A 23773-nucleotide genomic window follows, 5' to 3' on the forward strand; every position below is an offset into this window, starting at 1 on the left:
AGATGCCCAAGTCCTTCTCCATCTCTGAATTCCCCAATGATTTCCCATTCAGTGAGTACTGATGACTTCCATTTTTCCTTCCCATATGTATGACCTTACATTTCTCCTCGTTAAACCTCATTTGCCATTTAATGCTCCACCTACCCAGCTTATCCAAATCCCTCTGTAGGTCTGCACTGTCCTCTTTTGTATTAATTGTTTTACATAACTTTGTGTCATCTGCAAATATTGATATTTTACTATTTATCCCGTTGACTATGTCGTTAATAAAGATATTAAATAACATTGGGCCTAGTACAGACCCCTGTGGTACCCCACTAGTGACGCTTACCCAATCTGAGTATATTCCATTTATAACCACCCTCTGCCTTCTATCCTTTAGCCAGTTAGCTACCCACTTGCAGACATTTTCCCCCAGCCCCATCATTCTCATTTTGTATACCAACCTATTATGTGGCACGCTATCGAACGCTTTTGAGAAGTCGAGATACACGACATCCACTGGTTCCCCCTGATCTACTCGAGAGCTAACCTCCTCGTAGAAGTCAATCAGGTTTGTTTGGCAGGAGCGATTCCTCATGAATCCATGTTGGTTCGGGATTAAAAGATTATTAGCATCAAGATGCTCTGTAATTGCCTCTTTAATGAAGCTTTCAAAAATTTTGCCCACAACGGACGTCAGACTCACCGGCCGATAGTTTCCGGCGTCACTTTTCGCTCCCTTTTTGAATATTGGCACTACATTCGCCTGTCGCCAATCAAGTGGCACAGACCCAGTCTCAACAGAGTCCTTAAATATAAGATATAACGGTCTGTCTATCACATTACTTAGTTCCCTTAGTACCCGTGGGTGTATGCCATCAGGTCCTGGTGATTTGTTTATTTTAATGCTACTGAGGCGTTTCTGTACCCCAGCTTGGGTTAGATTTGTCATACTTAGTGGAGGATTAAGTTTGTCACTTCTCATTTCTCCTGTTAGTTCGATTTCCTTTGTGAAAGTTGTCGAAAAAAAATTATTTAATAGATTAGCTTTATCCTCATCTTTCTCTATGATTTTGCCTTCCTCACTTTTTATCGGTCCAATATTATCCGATTTAATCCTTTTACTATTTATATACGTAAAGAACAGTTTGGGATTTGATCTACTTTCCCTAGCAATACGTTTCTCTGTTTCCTCCTTCGCTATTTTTATTTGTTTTTTACAGGTTCTCGTTTTTTCCTTGTAACACATTAGTGCCTCCTTACTGTTTTCCTGTTTTAATCTCTTGAATGCCTCTTTTTTGCTATTTAACGCCCCTTTTACGTTCTTGTTCAACCATATTGGTTTCCTCTTATTTCTGGCCCTTTTATTCCCATACGGTATATACCTCTCGCACTGAGTATTCAGAATTCTTTTGAAGGTTTCCCATTTACTATTCGTATTCCTATGATTAAGAACTTTGTCCCAGTCAATAAGTTGAAGGCTTTCTTTCAGCTGATCAAACTTCGCCCTCCTAAAGTTTAATGTTTTTGTTGTTCCCTTATTGATAACCCTACTGAAGGGCATTTTGAAGTCGATAATATTATGGTCGCTATTACCTAGGTGCCCCCCTATCTGTACCTCAGTTATTCTATCAGGCCTATTAGTCAATATTAAGTCCAACACGGCCTTCCCTCTCGTTGGTTCCTGCACTAGTTGGGAGAGATAATTATCCTTAATATTTGTCAAGAACCTTTTTCCTTTCTGAGATCTACAGGTTTCTGTTTCCCAGTCAATATCCGGGTAGTTGAAATCCCCCATTACAATCGCTTCATTATGTTTTGCTGCTTTGTCTATTAGTCCTAATAGCAGATTCTCATTCTCCTCTGTTATATTTGGTGGCTTATAGCAGACCCCCAGTAATATTTTATTATTTTTAGTTCCCTCTATCTCTACCCACATGGACTCGACCCCCTCTTCTCCCTCTCCTATATCTTCCCTTAGTCTGGGTTTTAGACATGACTTTACATATAAGCAGACTCCTCCGCCTTTCCCCTGTTTCCGGTCCCTTCTAAATAAACTATAATCTAATAAATTTACCGCCAAGTCTCTGTTATACCTACGATGTCATACCTCTCCTCCGATATAAGCGCCTGCAGCTCAGCCGCCTTATTGGTCAGGCTTCTTGCGTTGGTCAGCATGCAAGATAAAACTTTGGGGTTATTTAGCATCCTATTCTTCTCTAACGATCTAACTGTACTATCCCCACCCCACTCTCCACCCTCATTATATTCACTTCTCCCCTTCCCCCTTGCTTGCCTCACATCCCACCTATTTCCTTGGTTCCCCCCCCCCGTCTCTAGTTTAAAAACTCCTCCAACCTATTAGCCATCTTCTTCCCCAGCACCGCTGCACCCTCCCCATTGAGGTGCAGCCCGTCCCTACGGTAGAGCCTGTAGCCGACCGCGAAGTCGGCCCAGTTCTCCATGAACCCAAACCCTTCTGCCTTGCACCAACTCTTTAGCCACTTATTCACCTCCCTAACTTCCCGTTGGCGCTCCTGTGTGGCTCGCGGGATTGGTAGTATTTCTGAGAAAACTACCTTGGAGGTCCTTGCCCTAAGCTTCCTACCTAGGTCCCTGAAATCATTTTTAAGGACCCTCCATCTACCACTCACTTTGTCATTGGTGCCGATGTGGACCATGACCGCTGGGTCTTCGCCAACCCCACCCAGTAACCTGTCAACCCGATCTGCGATGTGCCGGACTCGAGCGCCAGGGAGGAAGCACACCGTTCGGCGATCCCGGTCTTTGTGACAGATTGCCCTATCTGTCCCCCTAATAATAGAGTCACCCACTACCAGAACCTGTCTTGCCTGCCCTACACTTCCCCCCCCCTCCCCCTCATTACTGGAGCATACACTCCCCCGGCGGTCAGAGGATCTGTCGTGCTCCAATAATGCCGGTTCTGAACCAGCCTTCCTATACTTCTTCCCTCTATCCCTCCTAACTGTTATCCAGCTCTCTGCCTGTTCAGCCTGCACTTCCCCTCTATGCTCCACCCCCAGTATTGACCCATTGAGTGTCTGCTCGGTGAGCAGCAAACGCCGTTCCATGTTGTCGATGCTCCTCAGTACCGCTATCTGAGCACTTAGATCCAGAATTTGGGCTTCCAAGTGCACGATATGCTCACATCTCTCGCAGCAGTATGGATCCTCGAGCGGTTGCTCACAGAATGCATACATTGCGCAAGATGTACACTGCACGGCTCCGGCCAAAATGGACGTCATTCTAAATATGGGGATACAGTCAGTATATATATACAAGTGCAAAACACAATTATTTATATATAGGTGTATGGACGGGGATCAATTAGGGATGTGCAAGTGTATCAATTAGATATCGGCGGGGGATCAGTTAAGTATCAAGTATGGACGGGGGAATCAGATAAGTAGGTCAGGTGGATTAATTAAGTAAAAAGTAAAGTAAAGAAAGAATGAAATACAGTCAGCAATTCAGTCCTAAGTCCTCCCTTCCAAACTCCCTGAATCCAAAGTCACTGAAAAACAAGTCACACACTTACTTTCGTTCGCACTTACGCTCCGGACACACGCAGCTCGTTCACACTCGCAAACTATCGTATGCGGTGTTTATATCCTGATGGTTTAAGTGATAGAATAGAATATGTATGATCCTTTCTTTATTTTTTTTTATTTTTTTTTTATATATATATTATTTACATTTTTAAATATGTTGGCACTTTTTAACTGTTTTTACTAGAGCAGATACAAATTCAGACTGTCACACCAATTATTCGCACAAACTTGTTAAATTAACGTGATTAAGGAACCAGGCGAGTCACTCTTTCACCTTTTCAGTTTAGAGGGGTATTTAAGGAAGGATAGCTCTAGATATATGATTATAAAATTCTACCTGAGGAAGACTCTGCAATGAGCCGAAACGCGTTGTATCTTGCTATTCTATATTTTATATTCTTTTGAAAAATAAATTCTGGATGAAAAAACCTACTGGATCTTATCTGGAAGCGCCACAATACTTTATCCAGAACACACCTATTTGAATAAGGGCCTATAGGGTGAGTTTGAATGCCAGTTGTGCTATCCCACTGCTATCCCTCCCCCATACTTTTATCTGGATTATTGTCCTTGATTTATTGATGCTATCTTTTTAAAATATCTATTAACAGTTACATTTTAGGGTGTATACTTTATGTTCTTTGTGTTTTTTTTTGTAGGGGATCAAATACTTATTTCTTACTGCAAAATGAAAATTTATCTAATTTATACAATGTGATTTTCTTGATTTTATATGGATAGTCTCTCAATGTTAAAATTAACCTACCCTTAAAATTATAGACTGTTCATGTCTTTGTCAGTGGGCAAACTTACAAAAACAGCAAGGGATCACAAGGGCTTCTGAGGTACAGCCAGCAGTGAGTGGGGTCACCATTGTTGAGGGTGCCAACCTCCGCAGCTAGGCAGTATCAGCTTTGTTTAGGTGCGGGATAGGGTTAGGTAGTGACTGTACCAATTATTCAGCAGCATCATTGTTTACATCTATTTATATACATCCACAACAAGCCATTCAGCTTGTAATTTTGCTAGTTTTAAGAACATACAGTACAGACCAAAAGTTTGGACACACCTCATTTAAAGATTTTTTTTGTATTTTCATGACTATGAAAATTGTACATTCACACTGAAGGCATCAAAACTATGAATTAACACATGTGGAATTATATACTTAACAAAAAAGTGTGAAACAACTGAAAATATGTCTTATATTCTAGGTTCTTCAAAGTAGCCACCTTTTGCTTTGATGACTGCTTTGCACACTCTTGGCATTCTCTTGATGAGCTTCAAGAGGTAGTCACCGGAAATGGTCTTCCAACAATCTTGAAGGAGTTCCCAGAGATGCTTGGCACTTGTTGGCCCTTTTGCCTTCACTCTGCGGTCCAGCTCACCCCAAACCATCTCGATTGGGTTCAGGTCTGGTGATTGTGGAGGCCAGGTCATCTGGCATAGCACCCCATCACTCTCCTTCTTGGTCAAATAGCCCTCACACAGCCTGGAGGTGTGTCTGGGGTCATTGTCCTGTTGAAAAATAAATGATGGTCCAACTAAACGCAAACCGGATGGAATAGCATGCCGCTGCAAGATGCTGTGGTAGCCATGCTGGTTCAGTATGCCTTCAATTTTGAATAAATCCCCAACAGTGTCACCAGCAAAGCACACCATCACACCTCCTCCTCCATGCTTCACGGTGGGAACCAGGCATGTAGAGTCCATCCGTTCACCTTTTCTGCGTCGCACAAAGACATGGTGGTGGGAACCAAAGATCTCAAATTTGGACTCATCAGACCAAAGCATAGATTTCCACTGGTCTAATGTCCATTCCTTGTGTTCTTTAGCCCAAACAAGTCTCTTCTGCTTGTTGCCTGTCCTAAGCAGTGGTTTCCTAGCAGCTATTTTACCATGAAGGCCTGCTGCACGAAGTTTCCTCTTAACAGTTGTTGAAGAGATGTGTCTGCTGCTAGAACTCTGTGTGGCATTGACCTGGTCTCTAATCTGAGCTGCTGTTAACCTGCGATTTCTGAGGCTGCAGACAGGGATAAACTTATCCTCAGAAGCAGAGGTGACTCTTGGTCTTCCTTTCCCTATGCGGTCTTCATGTGAGCCAGTTTCTTTGTAGCGCTTGATGGTTTTTGCAACTGCACTTGGGGAGAGTTTCAAGTGCTGCTTTTTTCTTGCCATAATACAAATTCTAACAGTCTATTCAGACTTTTCAGAGATTTTTACCACATCATAGTTGGATAGTTAGAGGCGTATCATCCATAGCGGCAGCCCACCCGGCCACTATGGTGCCCATGAGAAAAACAAGAATTTGAGCTTGGTTTAAGTTGGTATACATGCAGCACATAAATGTATGTTTACTATGGCCATAAATCAGAAAAAAAAATACAAGAAGAAAAATGATCATAAACCCTGCTGTAAATAAATAAATAAAAAGCAAAAGTGCTTTTAAATAAAATAGGGTTCTTAAGAATACTGTTTTTGATCAAAAATAGCATGAAACCTATCCCAACCATGGCAAGGTGAACCTATTCGGGATAGTCCTACTCTGTTTAATATTAAAAACTTTACTATATGTCAAAGCCTCAAACTTCTGTGTGTGAATCAGACATGAGATCTAACGTGATAGAAGATTACAGTGCAGGGAAGACGGGAAACATTCATATAGACGGCCGATGGAGATGTAGTCAGTGAAGAACTCTGGCCAGATATGTTTCTAGAGCCGTAGTAGACGATGAAGATGTCGTCCTCATGATGAAGTAGTTATTCCTCATATCACGTGTAATGAAAATCTCCTGCAGTATTGATAATGTCCATTACAGTGTTGGTAAATGAGACGAGAATTGGCTTTATGGAAGATGAGTCTATGAGAAACGTGATCAGCTACAGACTCCGAGGAAGAAACTGCTTGTTGTCTGTGGCCTAAAATGTATAGGTTTTATTACTAGATGTAAAGCAGAAAACTAAATACTGTAAAATAATATATCTCCTCATATGTTTCTGTGGCATCCCGGTACCCGTTCTACTGCTGCTAAATGAGATAGTTGTAGTGTGATAGTAGACTTGTTCCACTGTGGGCACTGTGAGTTAGGGGATATAATACATTGCATTGTAAATTGGACTTTCCTGCCATCTACTGGCCAATATGTGTATATGAAAGGTAAGTGATTATTCTCCTCACAATAAGCTGCCATAGAAATGGCTGTGAGGAGTCTCCCAGCTCAGGGCTCGCACACTGACTGAGCACTGGTACAAATCAGTAGTGGGGGGTTCAAGCTGCCTAACGAAGATATAGGAGACAGACACTATTTCTCACAGAAGAGTTTCCATGCCAGTCCACGCTGGGGGGACATTTTTCTCCACATAATCTCCTTCACAAAACACAAGGCTCTTCCAGTCAGGAGAGATACCGCTGTTCATGTGCTCTCCTGCACGCTGGTTATCCTGTTTGCTTCTAGCCGGGACCAGATCCACGTGGCTGCCACACCATCGACTACCCCCTGCGAAAGGGAACGGTGGGCTAAAAACTGTGAGCACACCCAGACTTTAGTGTGTTTGCACGGAGAGCCAATCTGTGAAGGTCCCTCCATCAGTGTAATATTTCTTAGACTGCACATAGCATTTCCTCTACTAGCAAGTCAAGAGAACTCTGCTCCAGCCGCCCTGAGAGGCCATAACCTCGCTTGTCTCATGTGGAGAGAACCATTACTTTCATATGCACAAAATACTGTAACCTTTGCCTTCAAGAGAGACTGTACCCCGTTACCTCCTTCAGTAAAATTGTTATATTTTACAAGTTCACCTGCGTGTCTGGCTGCGTGTGATTGCACAAACATCACGGGCACTCCAAACTTGCACCCAGACACCACAACTACAGGAGTGCCCCCTGGGGGTCCTATACCATCCACAAGTGCCACCTCCCGCTTTTGACAATTGCTGTGGACACTAGGGAAGTGTTTAGGGGTCCATAAACCCACTTCAACTACTGTGACATCATTATCTGTTGCCTTTGAGACTACATTTCCCCTTATTATCTCCAGTAATTGTATTATTACGCAGGATTTTTATGATGTTACATCGGCTCATCATCTTCTCATTCAGGTCTCTACAATAACAATATCAGATTCTCTCAGTGAAGATCTTCTATATAAGAGAATTTTCCTGATTTACCCATCAAACATGGATATGGACAGAGACAAGATGGCGAAGAGGATATTACACCTCACCCTAGAGATCCTCTTCCGGCTTACTGGAGAGGTGAGAGATTCTGATGACGTCACATTACATCATTCTTATCTATGGGAATAACAGATGGACAGAACTGGAGAGGTGAGGACTCTGGAAATGTCTGTAGTGAGATTTATTAATGTGTCTCTCCATAACCAGGATTACACAGTAGTGAAGAAGACCTCTAGTGAGCGCTGTCAGGACCCTGTGTCTGAGGGATGGGGAAGACCCCTGAGCCCAATCACAGGACCTCCACCTCACCCCCTGATACATGAGGACATCAATGACCAGAAGATCCTAGAACTCACCTACAAGATGATTGAGCTGCTGACTGGAGAGGTGACACTGCTGGGAATGCTGGGACATTATACAGTAAAGCTATGAAGGGATTGGGGTGATGACGCCATCATTGTATGTGTCAGGTTCCTATAAGGTGTCAGGATGTCGCTGTCTATTTCTCCATGGAGGAGTGGGAGTATTTAGAAGGACACAAAGATCTGTACAAGGACGTCATGATGGAGGTTCCCCAGCCCCTCACATCACCAGGTAATAGACAGGACTAAATACACACGGCCTATGATTATCTGTATGTAAAACATGAATTCAGTCCCTGTATGTGTTTCCTCCAGATCTATCCAGTAAGAGGACAACACCAGAGAGATGTCCCCGTCCTCTTCTTCCGCAGGACTGTAAACAAGAGGATCCCAATGTTCCTCAGGATCATCAGGTAGATGGAGAGAAGGTATCATGAGATCTCCCCTATGATGTGTAGACGTCTGTGAAGGTCTTGTGTTCAGTATTGTTTTATCCACCAGTATTATATGTTTTATACTTGTGTAATGAGGACGGTGGAGATGGCAGGATTAGAGATGATCATAGATGGGACTTCTCCATCTGTCTGTGACTTTTACAATATTTGTTTCAGGGTGAAGATCTGACCCATATTAATACTACAGAGACATATGTGAGGGGTGATGAGCGGTGTAAAGAGGAGATTCCTACATATGACTACCCAGGTGAGTAGTAACCACTAAATGCAGAGAAGTCACAGATTCTTCTCAGTCACCGGCTGTGGCTGCTTTATCGGTGGTGTAGTCCGGCCGTATTACAGTCGTGTGATCACCATTTTGCCTCTAGACAACAACATTCTCCTCCACCAAAAACTATTCAAATAATTTTGGACATTGAAAGCCCTTTTCTATAGAACTTACAACCTCGACAATCCACCTCGCTGACCATTACCTGCCCAGATCTGTAAACTACAAAAAATAAAATAAATAAATAAAAAGATTATTATTATTAACTACAAAACCAAATGACAGCGTACGTAGAATGTGCTGACAAGTTAGAAAATCACTTGAAGAAAAATATGATGGTCCTGTTAGAGAAAGCGGAGGGTAATGATGCTGTTGGCTTCCTAGATCCCTAATATCTTATTGGATGAATCCACCCTCTCTCCTTTCTGTGCTGCTGAATGTGCTCATATGGTCCCTACAAGACCAGGTCCAGTCTTTCTGGACAAACTTCACTTTTATGATCTACAACATTAAATGTCCAGTGAGGGACAAGTGTGAATTTCTGTACAATAACAGCAGAGTTTCCCTTTATCCTGACTTTTCAATTTCTTTTAAAACTAATATTTCTTCTTGAAACTCATCTGACAGAAAATATTTGCCCTTACCATAGTTTAGGTTGCCAAGAGCCACCAAGCACCATACTCTAATTACCCCAGAGAAGTTTCACCACTAGTTACTCATTTTTTACTGATGAAGACTGTTGAGTTTGGTCATTTCAGTAGATGTGTTGTTGTCTATACTCAGTTTTTGACTACAATAGTTAGTGCCCAAAATACTCCTGATTTAACCCCTTCCCACAGCCAGTTTTGTGTTCCTAATCAGGCCCCATTTTTTCAAATCTGATGTGTGTCACTTTATGCGGGGATAACTTTGGAATTCTTCACAAAGGATAATAGGAAACAAATGGATCTTACAAATTATTTTGCATCTTCTCTTTATTTCGACAATACCCTATATACGGTTGTACACTACTGTCTGGGCACAAGGCAGGTTAAGAAGGAAAGGAGCGACATTTAGCTGTTTGAATGCTGATCTTGGTGGATTAGTTTGCAGACACAAAGTATCGTGGTCACTTGGTAGCTCAAAAGATGGCCACCACTAACAGGTTTGGCACTATCTACTCTGTTGCTTTGCTCATCATTCTTTAACCCCTCTAGATGGATCTGGAGTTACACATAGACCCCCAGGCTTGGGCCATGGTGTTACCTGTTCTATGGTGTGAGATGGGAAGAAGAATAGTCAGGTAGTTGGAACAGAACCAGGAGGGCAGAGAAAATACAAAATCAGAAGACACAAGAGTAGTCAGTAAACGGGCCGAGGTCACAACAGAAACAAATCCACAAGCCGGGAGCTGAGCACAGAGGACTGAACCAGAGGAGAACAAGGCTTTATCTGGCAGCTTCCGGCAATATGCTTCCAGCTTTAGTAGGGTGCGGTGCTTTCCAAATGGCTGAAGCAGGGAGCAGATTACTCCAGCTTGACAGCACACACACCCATACTGCCAGACTGGATGGTACTACTGATCCCAGCAACCCTAATCTTACTGGCTGGACAAGTCCTGCACCGCCCAGAGCTTCTGGTTCTGACGTCTCCTCCATCACCAGCACCGCCTGCAAAATGAATAAGGCGGCTCCTGGTGACAGAAGCAGACATCGCAGGAGCAGGTCCCAGAGGAGATGGGACACACCATTTGCAGAAGCCCTAATATGACATAATAACAGAAAACCAGAGCAGTAATAATCTTTATATTTTTTATATATATATATAGCGCCAACATATTCATCATCGCTGTCCCCATTGGGGCTCACAATCTAAATTCCCTATCAGTAGTATGTCTTTGAAGTGTGGGAGGAAACCAGAGAAACACGGGGAGAACATACAAACTCCTTGCAGATGTTGTCCTTGGTGGTGTTTGAGCCTAGGACCCCAGCACTGCAAGGCTGCAGTACGAACCACTGAGCTATCGTGCTGTCCTAAGCAGGGCAGCACGGTGAAATCCACATAAAGTGACTCCATTGTGTAATTTTAATTCCCTCAGGGAATTAATCTAAAGGGGTAGTGACTATTTTGAGTCTACCGGCACTTTCCGGAAATTAGCACGCAGTGGATGTTAGAGAGTGAAAATTGCAATTATGCCATTTTATTGCCCAACACATAGTGCCCAGATTGTGCTCCAGGGGAGACACACACCGTAAATTAAGTGGGTTCTTCTCATTAAAGTAATGCCAAATGGATGCTAAATGTGCTTTGGCCACACTGCAAGGCTCAGAAGCAAGGGGGAGATTTGACTTTGGGAGATCGGATATAGCTGGATTGGGTTATGGAAGCCATGTTGCTTTTCAAGAGCCTTTATGGAAACCTCTGTTTTTTCCCTTCTTCCATGAGAGCACCACCTGAGAGAGGGTATCCGCCCACCAAGGGTACACGCGGGAGTGCAGTGGTATTATGCACCCCGTGGCTGAGCGCGCCAGCAAGTGGGACTTCCGGGGCTGCGCACATGCAGGGCACGTGTCAAGAGGTTCCGGCGCGCCCTGCTGATGTAGCGTGCCGGGACCAGGACTACACACGCGCAGGGCGCATGTCAGTTTCTGGCGCACCCTGCTGACGTTGCTCGCCGAAATGCTGGGCCATGGGGCTGCGCACACGCAGGGCACGTGTCAGGAAGTGACACGCCCTGCGGCAAGAGCCGCAGTCACCAGAGCAGCAGCAGCAGGGGCCACCAAAGCAGCCTCAGCAGCAACAGCAGCTCCATCAAGGCCACAGCAGTGGCAGTCGGACAAGCGGCAGCAAGACCAGCCGGAGGAGCAGGGCAGGTCGCGAGTCCACCACCTCCAGCCGGGAGCAATCATATGCATTGATCCAGCCTTAATCTCCGGTACCCTGAACGGCAGAGTAGTGAGTGATCTACGTGAAAGTTCACCATAGTAGATGGGTCCCTTTTTTTTCTATGTATTTTTTCTACTAGGAAACCCCCAAAAAGTGTAGTGCCAAGAGGAATAACAAGGAGTGTGCGCTGTGCGGGGTTAATTTTCCCAGCATTTATACTAAAAAGCTTAGCCCGAGTTGTATCCGAGAAACCATATCACAGGAAACACCTAATTTTGCTATGGATTTAAAATCTTTAGTCCAGACGGAGGTTAGGGACTCCCTAAAGACGTTGGCTACACGTAAAAAGAGTAGGAAGCTGAGACGTCATACATCAGACTCAGAAGAATCTGTAGTATTCCAGGGCAAGGGGAAGTCTATTTCCTCTCCTACCTACTCGTCATCCTCATAATCATCATCTTCCTCAGTTAGCGATACAGGAGGTAGGCCGTGTTTTCCAGTGCAAAACACGGATAAGCTGATTAAAGCCATCAGAACAACTATGGGCATAGCCGATACCAAGACCTCTAGGACTGTTCAGAACATCATGTTTGGGGGTCTTGATCAGAAGAAGAGGCGCACATTCCCCGTCAATGAGAGGATCGTTCATCGACAGGGAATGGAAAAGACCTGATAGGAGAGGGCAGTTACCATCACCTTCAAAGAGCAGATACCCGTTTGAGGAAGAAGAGTCAACCAGGTGAGATAAAACCCCAAAAATTGACGTGACAGTATCAAAATTCTCTAAAAAAAAATCCACCCTGCCGTTTGAGGATTTAGGAGCTTTCAAAGATCCTCTTGATAAAAAAGCGGAAACCTTATTAAAACAAACCTGGGAGTGACCAGCGGGAGCATTGAAACTGGCAGTCGCAGCCACTTGCACAGCCAGGTAAATGATGGTCTGGTTGCAGCAGCTAGAAGACCAGATTAAAGGGGACATTCCAAGGGAAAAAATCCTGGCCTGTCTTCCGCTAATGCAGGGGGCGGCTGCCTTCCTCGCGGACGCGTCGGCAGATTCGGTAAGGCTGGCCGCCAGATCAGTGAATTTATCCAATGCAGCTCGCAGAGCTCTGTGGCTCAAGAGCTGGTCAGGTGATGTACAGTCTAAGATGAAACGGTGTTCAATCCCGTGTGAAGGGGAGTTTCTTTTTGGCTAAGCTCTGGATGACATACTGGATAAAGCCGCAGATAAGAAACACTGGTTTTCCAGTGTGTTGATGCCTCAGTGCAAGACTTCCTTTCGTAAAAGGAAGTATAGCATAGGTACATTTTCTAGAGACCAGGGCAGATGGAAGGACAAGGAGTGGAGGCTTCATGTTCGGAGGCCCTTCCTCTGAGAACAGAAAAACCCCTAAGTGATGGGCCTCCGCAGGTAGGAGGCAGACTGTCCCACTTCTGCCTACCTGGGAAAAAATTACATCCAGTGCCTGGATATTAGGGATTCTAAAGACAGGACTAAGACTGGACTTCAGATCCATTCCCCTGCAGACGTTCATGATTTCGTCTCCCAGGATGCCCAGAGAGCAAACAGCCCTGGAGCAAGAGGTATTAAACTTAGTGGAAAAGAAGGTTCTGAGAGAGACTAATAAGCGAGCAGGGGAAAGGATTCTATTCGCCCCTTTTTCTGATAAAGAAGCCGGATGGCTCCTTTAGGATCATAATCAACTTGAAGGGCCTAAACAACTTTCTAATCTACAGACCCTTCAAGATGGAATCTATAGTACAGACCAAAAGTTTGGACACACCTTCTCATTTAAAGATTTTTCTGTATTTTCATGACTATGAAAATTGTACATTCACACTGAAGGCATCAAAACTATGTATTAACACATGTGGAATTATATACTTAACAAAAAAGTGTGAAATAACTGAAAATATGTCTTATATTCTAGGTTCTTCAAAGTAGCCACCTTTTGCTTTGATGACTGCTTTGCACACTCTTGGCATTCTCTTGATGAGCTTCAAGAGGTAGTCACCGGAAATGGTCTTCCAACAATCTTGAAGGAGTTCCCAGAGATGCTTAGCACTTGTTGGCCCTTTTGCCTTCACTCTGCGGTCCAGCTCACCCCAAACCATCTCGATTGAGTTCAGGTCTGGTGACTGTGGAGGCCAGGTCATCTGGCGTAGCACCCCATCACTCTCCCTCTTGGTCAAATAGCCCTTACACAGCCTGGAGGTGTGTTTGGGGTCATTGTCCTGTTGAAAAATAAATGATGGTCCAACTAAACGCAAACCGGATGGAATAGCATGCCACTGCAAGATGCTGTGGTAGCCATGCTGGTTCAGTATGCCTTCAATTTTGATTAATTCCCCAACAGTGTCACCAGCAAAGCACCCCCACACCATCACACCTCCTCCATGCTTCACGGTGGGAAACAGGCATGTAGAGTCCATCCGTTCACCTTTTCTGCGTCGCACAAAGACACGGTAGTTTGAACCAAAGATCTCAAATTTGGACTCATCAGACCAAAGCACAGATTTCCACTTGTCTAATGTCCATTCCTTGTGTTCTTTAGCCCAAACAAGTCTCTTCTGCTTGTTGCCTGTCCTTAGCAGTGGTTTCCTAGCAGCTATTTTACCATGAAGGCCTGCTGCACAAAGTCTCCTCTTAACAGTTGTTGTAGAGATGTGTCTGCTGCTAGAACTCTGTGTGGCATTGACCTGGTCTCTAATCTGAGCTGCTGTTAACCTGCGATTTCTGAGGGTGGTGACTCGGATAAACTTATCCTCAGAAGCAGAGGTGGTCTTCCTTTCCTGGGGCGGTCCTCATGTGAGCCAGTTTCTTTGTAGCGCTTGATGGTTTTTGCAACTGAACTTGGGGACACTTTCAAAGTTTTCCCATTTTTTCAGACTGACTGACCTTCATTTCTTAAAGTAATGATGGCCACTCGTTTTTCTCTACTTAGCTGCTTTTTTTCTTGTCATAATACAAATTCTAACAGTCTATTCAGTAGGATTATCAGCTGTGTATCCACCAGACTTCTGCACAGCACAACTGATGGTCCCAACCCCATTTATAAGGCAAGAAATCCCACTTATTAAACCTGACAGGGCACACCTGTGAAGTGAAAACCATTTCCGGTGACTACCACTTGAAGCTCATCAAGAGAATGCTAAGAGTGTGCAAAGCAGTCATCAAAGCAAAAGGTGGCTACTTGGAAGAACCTAGAATATAAGACATATTTTCAGTAGTTTCATACTTTTTTGTTAAGTATATAATTTCACATGTGTTAATTCATAGTTTTGATGCCTTCAGTGTGAATGTACAATTTTCATAGTCATGAAAATACAGAAAAATCTTTAAATGAGAAGGTGTGTCCAAACTTTTGGTCTGTACTGTATAATATCAGCCATAAAGATGTTGTTCCCGGGTTGTTATATGAGTGTCCTCGACCTGAAGGACGCCTATTACCACGTCCCAATCCATACAGGATACCAGCAGTATCTGAGAGTAGCTGTGTATATCATCAATGGTGTGAGGCAATTTCAGTTCACAGCTCTGTCCTTTGGCCTCTCCATGGCTCCAAGAATCTTTACGAAGATCATTCTGGAGGTAATGGCGCATTTGAGAGAACAAGATACTCTAGTTGTCCCTTACCTGGATGACTTCTTGGTAGTATGCAAATCAAGAGAGCATTGAAAACTCGCATTGACAAGAGTCAGAGCCAGCCTGATCAATCTTGAATGGATACTGAATCTAGAGAAGTCAAGCCTGGAGCCTTGGACGGTTCCGTCTTTTTTAGGGCTTATCTTGGACTCAGAGGGATAGACTTGTCTGCTACCGGAAGACAAGAAAAACAGAATTACTTCCCTAGCCTCAGGAGTAGTCAGGAATCCATCCATGACCCTAAGGAAAGCAATGTCTCTTTTAGGTACAATGACATCATGTATCCCAGCAGTCCCCACGATATCTACAGCAAGATATACTAGCAGCGGAGAAACGACTCAGGGGACACTTGGACAGGAAGATGACACTTTCCAATACAGCCATCATCTCAATCGCATGGTGGCTGGATTGGGAGAACCTGTCACAGAGAGGTCTTTGGTCATATTAGGTCAGGGACATAATTACAGAGTACTCAAGCTGAGATGGCTGGGAGCACATCTGGGAGATCGTGTAATACAAGGAGTCTGGTCGGACAGCAAGAAAGCCTTCTCCTCAAAACATGAAGGAGCTGTCGGCGGTAAATAGTGCAGTGATGAAGTTCAATTCCCAACTACAGGGACAACACATCCGAATTATGTCAGACAACAGTCACCTATTTCAATCATCAGGGGGGCACGAGATCCCGACCTCTCCTGTTAGTGAAAGAGCAGATTCTACAGTTTGCAGAACAACATGAATTTATGCTCTCAGCTCTGCATATAAGAGGCAAAGAAAACTAAAGATCAGATTTTTTCTGTCACCCATGACGGCACAACGAGAGAGGGGATCCGCCCTTCAAGGACAGGAAACCTTCAAGATAAAAAGGGCGGCTTTCTGCTGCGATCCAGCCTGTCATGTCAATGTAGCAGACCTGAAGCCGTCCTGGGAACCATGGAAAGGTAAGGATGAGGTTGGTTTATTATTTTACTTTTATTGCAGAAGACATTGGCTTCAGCTGGAATGGGCGTGATGGTAAGTATGGTTTAATTTAGAACAATAAAGAATTGTGTCTTTATTTCAATTAAAGGACTTTATTCTGGGTTTTTTTTTAACTTTGACTATGGGGTTAGTAATGGGGGTGTCTTATAGACGCCTCTCCATTACTTACCTGGGCTTGATGTCAGATGGCCTTATAAGCTGACATCAACCCCAACCCTATTACCCCACTGCCACCGCTACAGGGCAGTGGGAACAGTGAGGCTAAGTGCCAGAATTGGCGCATCCTATGGATGCGCCATTTCTGGGGTGGCTGACTGCTGGTGTTTCTAGCTTGGGAGGGGGCCAATATTCATGGCACCCTTCCTGGGCTATTAATATCAGCCCCCAGCTGTTTACCTAGCCTTTTATAGCTATTAAAATAGGGGGGACCCCACGTCATTTTTTTTTTTTTTGGGTCCCCCATTTTAATAGCTAGTACAGGCTAGGTATTCAGCTGGGGGCTGATATTAGTAGCCTGGGAAGCTCCGTGGGTATTACCCCCTTCCCAGGCTTCAAACATCTGCCCCAGCCGTCTGCTTAACCTCCGCTAGAGACTAAAATTACGGGGAACCCCACGTCAATTTTTTTTTTTAATAAATCCTTTATTTTAACACTAAATGACAAGTACAGTAACCAACACTGTCACTGTACTTATTATATATGTGACTGATATGTTTCTATCTATCTAATCTATGTGTGATGCTCTATTCTTTCTGTTCTAAATTGTCGGGTACCGGTGTATGCCGCTGCTGAATTGCCGGCTTTTCATGTTTCACTGTGAGCACTTTTCCCATCAATTTGGGCAATCACTGTAATGCCACAACCACCATGGCTGTGACATTACAGTGAGTGGCAGACAATCCCTGCATGATTGGTGCTCTAAATAGCACCAAACATGCAGGATGGGGACCCCAGCTCCTGCTCGAGCATCTCGAGTACGGAGATGCTCGGGCGAGTACCAAGCAGTGGCGAGCATGCTCGCTCATCACTAATAACAGTATTACTGTGAAAAAATCCAGTTACGCTTATGGTGCACGAACAGTTATCGAACATAACCTCGAACAGCCGAATTTTTTGCAAATTGTTCGTGTTCGTCGAACGACTCGAACACCGCCCAAAACAGCTTGAATTTGAGATTGGCGAACAGTTCGAGTCTAACACCGCTCATCTCTACTTTTCGCAAACAAACGAAACAGAAAAACAAGGATCTTCTGCTCCTTAAATCCAACAGAAAGACCCTATGCGGTAGATGCATTACAAATACCCTGGAGCTTTGGCCTAGCCTATGCTTTCCCCCCCGTTAATGTTAATGCCAACGATTTTGAGGAAGATCCGGGAGGAACAGGCAAGGGTCATACTAATCGCCCCATTCTGGCCCAAGAGACCCTGGTTCACCTGGATAAAGAGGATGTCCCAGTCAGATCCATGGGTCCTTCCAGATGCTCCAGATCTCCTTAAGCAAGGCCCAGTCTTCCATCCTCAGAGGTCGGGCATTTGATGGCCTGGAGTTTGAAAGGTCGTTGCTAATCCAGGAAGGGTTTTCTCCAGGTCTAGTCACTACTCTGCTCAAAAGCAGGAAGCCTGTGAGGACTAAGATCTATGGTAGGACATGGGCAAAATTCCTATCTATTTTGGCGCACTCAGCTAAGGTTAAAATTCCTATTAAAGCTATTCTGGAATTTCTTCAAAGTGTCTTAGATATGGGGTTGGCTACCAGTACCCTTTAGGTGCAAGTATCAGCACTTGGAGCTTTATATAACTATAATTTGGCAGCAGATAGATGGGTTATCAGGTTTAAAAAGGCGTACGATAGATCCAGACCTATTGCTACCCCGAGAATGCCTCCCTGGGATCTAAACCTGGTCCTGGAAGCCCTGACTAAGTCTCCTTTTTGAGCCCTAAGGAAGCGTGAAAGAAAGAACTCTCACTCTGAAGACAGCGATACTGATAGCGCTAACATCAGCCCATAGAGTTAGTGACTTACAAGCTCTGTCAGTAAATCATCCTTTTACACAGGTCACTGTAGATGGAGTTGCGTTAAGACCAGACCTGGCCTATTTTCCGAAGGTGGCCTCCAAATTCCATAGAACACAGGAGATCATTCTCCCCTCATTGTATCCTAACCCAAAAGATTTAGAGGAACAGAGGCTTCATACTCTAGATGTTAGACTGGTTTTGGTTCAGTATTTGGAGGTAACAAGGCCTTGGAGGAGAAGTGATGCCTTATTTGTCTCCTTCCAGGGAGCTAGTAAGGGACTTAAAGTTACAAGGGGAACTATAGCTAGATGGATCAGGGACGCCGTTAGCTTAGCATATTCCCCTAGTAATGTGCCGGTTTCAGAGAACCTGAAGGGCCATTCCACAGAGCTGGTGCAGCCTCCTGGACTGAGAAGGCGGAAGTGTCCATTGATAACATATGTAAGGCAGCAACATGGTAATCTCCTTCTACCTTACCATTACTGGCTTGATCTTTCTTCATCTGCTGATCTATCCTTTGAGAGAAAGGTGTTGCAAGCGGTGATCCATTCCTAAGGTGTCTGTTCTATATAAATCTCAGGAGGTGCTGTCATAGGAGAAGGGGAAAAAAATCATAGTTACCTACCAGTAACGGGATTTTACAGAGCCCATGACAGCACCCTTGTATACCCCCCCCCTTTTTTTGATCACTTATGGTGTTCTCTATATATGGGTGTATAGTCAGAAATGTTTTATTGGTGGTTGTTGTGTACTAGCATACTGTCTGGAGGTCCTCTAAAACAAAACTGATGCGGAGGAGAGGTACCGCCTTTTTTATTAAGCAGGTTTCCTGTCCTTGGTGGGCGGATACCATCTCTCAGATGGTGCTATCATGGGCTCTGTAAAATCCTGTTACCGGTAACTATGATTTTTTTCTATTTACAGACGATGGACCTGAGTGGGGCTTGTTGTTTGTGAGATGAGTAGAAGTTTTTATTGGTATTATTGTTGCCTACATCAGAGGTCCCCAACCGCCGGTCCGCGGACCAGGACCGGGCCGTTGGGGTTTTTCAGCCGGTCCGCGGCGCCGCTGACAGCTAGCTCCGCGGCCCTGCGCCTGGTCAGAGCTCGCTCTGTGTGGATTTATAATGTTTTCTGCCATAGCCGTGACAGCTCGCAGCTCCCGGCAGAGAACATTATGCAGGACGGGGTGGGGCGTCGGGCGGGTCTTAGTGACGCAGCCCTCCACAGCACAGCATGGTACCTGTTGTACGTCACGGGGCGGATCTTAGTGACGCGGCCCTCCTGCACAGCATGGTGTGTTCCTGACGGGGTGGGGCGGCAGGCTCTCCTCACTGACACGCCCCCGGCAGAACATGTTATGTGGGGCGTGCTGGGGCAGCAGACTGGCTTCAGTGACGCGGCTCCCGGTACCGGTGTTCAGTGTGTAGCACTGCTAAGCAGCAGCGCTGTATGCACTGACGCTCAATGTACAATGCTGCTACTTAGCAGCGCTGTACACCGAGGTCCCGCCAGCATCCTCCCCATACAGCTCCACCCCTCCATAACCCCACCCCCATATGACCAAAGCCCCGCCCCCACCCCCACCGGGCCATGGAAAACTGGTCTTGCTTAAAGCTGGTCCCTGGTGCAAAAAAGGTTGGGGACCTCTGGCCTACATAACTTGCTGGCTTTTTATTCCATATTTGGGAGGCAGAATGAACAAACAGTTGAACACCACGCTCTACTGGTTCATCCTATGAGGTTTTCTATTAGATTGTGAAATGTCAGTGTCTTGGTGAATAATTAATTCAATATATTTACATAACTTGCCATTATTATAGACAGTTTAAGTACAGTAGAAATTTAAAAAAATATAAAATCCAAGGATATTTTATTGAAAAATAATAGATTTTTATCTTGGCAGATGACTGTACCTGGAGATCAGAGGGACGGCCGACATCTTCAATCTTTAAATCAGATCTTGAGATCCCACAGGATACAATTGAAGTGAATGCCATTACTCCAGATATACCATCATCCCTTCACAGCAAAGATCTGTCACCTGATCCTTTGAAACAGGTCCTGTCTTCTGATTCATTACCGACTACTAAGGAAAATCATAGTCACAAATTAAGCATTAAAAAACAAACTGCTCCTAAAGAAAAGACATTTTTAGAATATGGAAATAGTTTTCCTCTCAAAAAATCTCTTCCTAAACATCAAAAAATTCACACAGCCGAGAATAGATTTTCTTGTTCCAAGTGTGGGAAATATTTTAACAAGAAATCAGATCTTGTTAGACACCAGAGAACTCACACAGGGGTGAAGCCTTTTTCATGTCCAGAATGTGGGAAATATTTTAAACAGAAATACCATCTTGTTAAACACCACAGAACTCACACAGGGGAGAAGCCATTTTCATGTTCAGAATGTGGTAAACATTTTAAACAGAAATACAGTCTTGTTATACACCAGAGAACTCATACAGAGGAGAAGCCTTTTTTATGTTCAGAATGTGGTAAACATTTTAAACGGAAATACAGTCTTGTTATACACCAGAGAACTCATACAGAGGAGAAGCCTTTTTTATGTTCAGAATGTGGTAAACATTTTAAATGGAAATACAGTCTTGTTATACACCAGAGAACTCACACAGGGGAGAAGCCTTTTTCATGTTCAGAATGTGGTAAACGTTTTAAACGGAAATTCCATCTTGTTGAACACTACAGAACTCACACAGGGGAGAAGCCTTTTTCATGTTCAGAATGTGGGAAATATTTTAAACAGAAATGCCATCTTGTTGAACACTACAGAACTCACACAGGGGAGAAGCCTTTTTCATGTTCGGAATGTGGTAAACATTTTACACAGAAGTACAGTCTTGTTAGACACCAGAGAACTCATACAGAGAAGAAGCCATTTTCATGTTCAGAATGTGGGAAATATTTTACACGGAAAGCAACTTTTAATAAACATCAGAGAAGTCACACAGGGGAGAAGCCTTTTTCAAAATTCAATTTTTATTGAAAGGTTAAATAATTTTCAATTACAAAAATACAAAAAAAAAAGAATAACCAGGACAATATCAGCATCAGTATATCATAGAATATAAGTATAAGGTCCAATAAAACATCAAGTTATAGGAAGAAAAAGGAAGGAAAGGAACATTTTACGCCAACAGTATTACAATTATGAAGTTACTAAAATCCAATGGAAACTATACATAGTGCAGCCAGGCCCGAACCAATGCAGAGCACAATCCGGACAGAGAAGAAACGCACCAGAGAAAAGGGTGGGTCACATTAGTGTGATGTAAGACGGTAGGCATCGGATTCCTGGAATTCAATCCAGTCTCTCCAAGACTCACAGTATCTATCACAATCAGTGGGGGATCGGGCAATCAAATGTTCCATCCTATTTAGAAGAGCTATGTCACAGAACCACTCCTCCAGAGTAGGTGGAGAAGTACTTTTCCAGTGACGAGGAATGATATTCTTAGCAGCCTGTATAAGGTAGCTTACTAAAGACCTTTTGTATTTGGTGAGACTAGTTGGGATCATAAAGAGCAAAAGAGATTTAGGAGAGTCGGGCAGAGAAGCATTTTTCATGTCCAAAATTTGGGAAATCTTTTAACCAGAAAGCACATCTTGATAGCCACCAGAGAACCCACACAGGGAAGAATGCAGCAACTACACCCAATTGGTCTTTGTACAGACAGGCCCTAGCTGCACAACTAAAAATAACACCTCAGACCTAAATCCCTAATAGGCAGTTGAGGAGTTTCTCTTACCTCCTGAGGAATCAGAGTGGGGGGGGGGGGGCAGCAATACACTGTCAACAAGGGGAAAGAAAAGTGTGAAGATATGGAAACCCTGAGTGAGAAACTAAGACACATTCATATAGGGCACAGAAGGCAAGCTAATGAGAACCAAAAATAAAAGGAATAAGTATAACTTCCCAGAAACCTAACCGTGGTAGAAAGAAAAGGTACTGGGAGGGAAAGTAAACAGACAAGGAGGATTGTTTCACCTTTGTGGTGAAACTTACAAAATTCATCCTCACCCACAATTATTTGAATTTGATAACATTTATCTACAGGAGACTGGTACAGCAGTGGGAAGTAAAATGGCTCCACAGTACGCAAATCTTTTTGTGGCCAAGCTTTATAGTGACTTCTTGTCCTCATGTCCCATCAGGCCTCTTGCCTACTACCGTTACATTGACGATATTTTAATCATCTGGACAGAATCTCAGCAACAGCTTAAGACGTTCCATGAACACTGTAATCAATTTCGTCTCACCATCAACTTAACACTCAACTACTCCTGTACTGAAATTAACACCTTGGTGGCCTCAGAAAGACCTTTTTGAACGAGGACTACCATACAAGAACAATTGTAAACCAGATTGCAAGAGCCACCAGAATATCAAGGAATCATCTCCTACATTTCAAAACTAAACAAGAAAGCAATCTGGAGTCTCTAGTAGTCGCCTACAATCCAAATCTGGAGATGCTAATGGGAGCTGCATGGAAATTACAACCATTATTACTAAAAGATGCCGATTACAATCTATATTTCCAGACCCCCCACTTCTGTGATTTAGGCAGCCCCCAAATCTAAGAAGCATCATCATCAGAAACTCCCTGTCCTCTCCAACAGCTACAGGAACTTTTCCCTGCAGCCAGAAAAAATGTAAAACCTGTCTATTTATAATGACCACTGACAAGATAAAGATTCCCAACTCAAATCAGGAGACAACCACAAGATCCCAGGTACTTTCAGCTTCATCACATCTAATGTAGTGTACTTAATTATATGTACCAAATGTCCAGCTGGCGGTCTGTACATAGGGGAGACAGGGCAAAAACTTAGAACAAGGATGAATTCTCATCGCCACACAATAAAAGAAAAAAGATTAGATCTACCTGTGGCCAAACATTTTTTATCCCTGATCACAGCATCATGGACATGAAATTACTTGTACTAAAAGGTAACTTCAAATCTCAGAGAGACAGAAAAATGTGGAATTGCAAACTTATGACAATCTTTGACACACTCACAGATCAGGAGTTAATGTGTCATATGGATTTATGTCAACTAAGGAACGTGCTCCTCAGACCGTTTTGGGCGTCACAATCATGGACCAGACCTCAATCACAGGACAATAAAACTTTCACACTCCTTATCAATGAACTGTTCCAATATTCATGGCCACAACTGCTTCTCCCTCTCCCATGCTAATAGTTCTGCTTCACGCCACTTGTCTTATCTATTGCATTATTCCTGTGCCCTGTTGTGTATAAATATATGACACTTCAGATTTTGTGTTATACTGTGTCTGAAAAGAGACCTGAGTAGTCTTGAAATTTTTCAGTTAGCCAAAGGTATCAACTACTGAAGACTCTCAAATTTTAATATTTTTCTCCAAACAGCAATTTTAAGATTTCTCCACAGGTGTTCAATGGGATT

The 23773-nt window shown here is 43.7% G+C and overlaps 1 protein-coding gene across 3 annotated transcripts in view; it reads left to right on the forward strand.

Moving 5' to 3' along the window:
- LOC141206994 (uncharacterized) overlaps positions 1-21385 on the forward strand; it is a 182495-nt gene extending 161110 nt beyond the window's left edge. For all 3 annotated transcript variants that reach the window (XM_073664352.1, XM_073664353.1, XM_073664351.1), the window contains exons 2-7: positions 7653-7808; positions 7938-8117; positions 8201-8324; positions 8408-8505; positions 8704-8794; positions 20227-21385. In XM_073664352.1, the coding sequence (XP_073520453.1) occupies positions 7731-7808; positions 7938-8117; positions 8201-8324; positions 8408-8505; positions 8704-8794; positions 20227-21329 (1674 nt within the window). In that variant the 5' untranslated portion in view covers positions 7653-7730 and the 3' untranslated portion in view covers positions 21330-21385. The remainder of the gene's footprint in view (positions 1-7652; positions 7809-7937; positions 8118-8200; positions 8325-8407; positions 8506-8703; positions 8795-20226) is intronic.
- The last annotated feature ends 2388 nt before the right edge of the window (positions 21386-23773 follow it).

This window comes from Phyllobates terribilis, unplaced genomic scaffold, assembly GCF_046119375.1.
Source record: "Phyllobates terribilis strain yellow unplaced genomic scaffold, ASM4611937v1 Scaffold_156__1_contigs__length_4398808, whole genome shotgun sequence".
Classification (NCBI taxonomy): Eukaryota; Metazoa; Chordata; class Amphibia; order Anura; family Dendrobatidae; genus Phyllobates; species Phyllobates terribilis.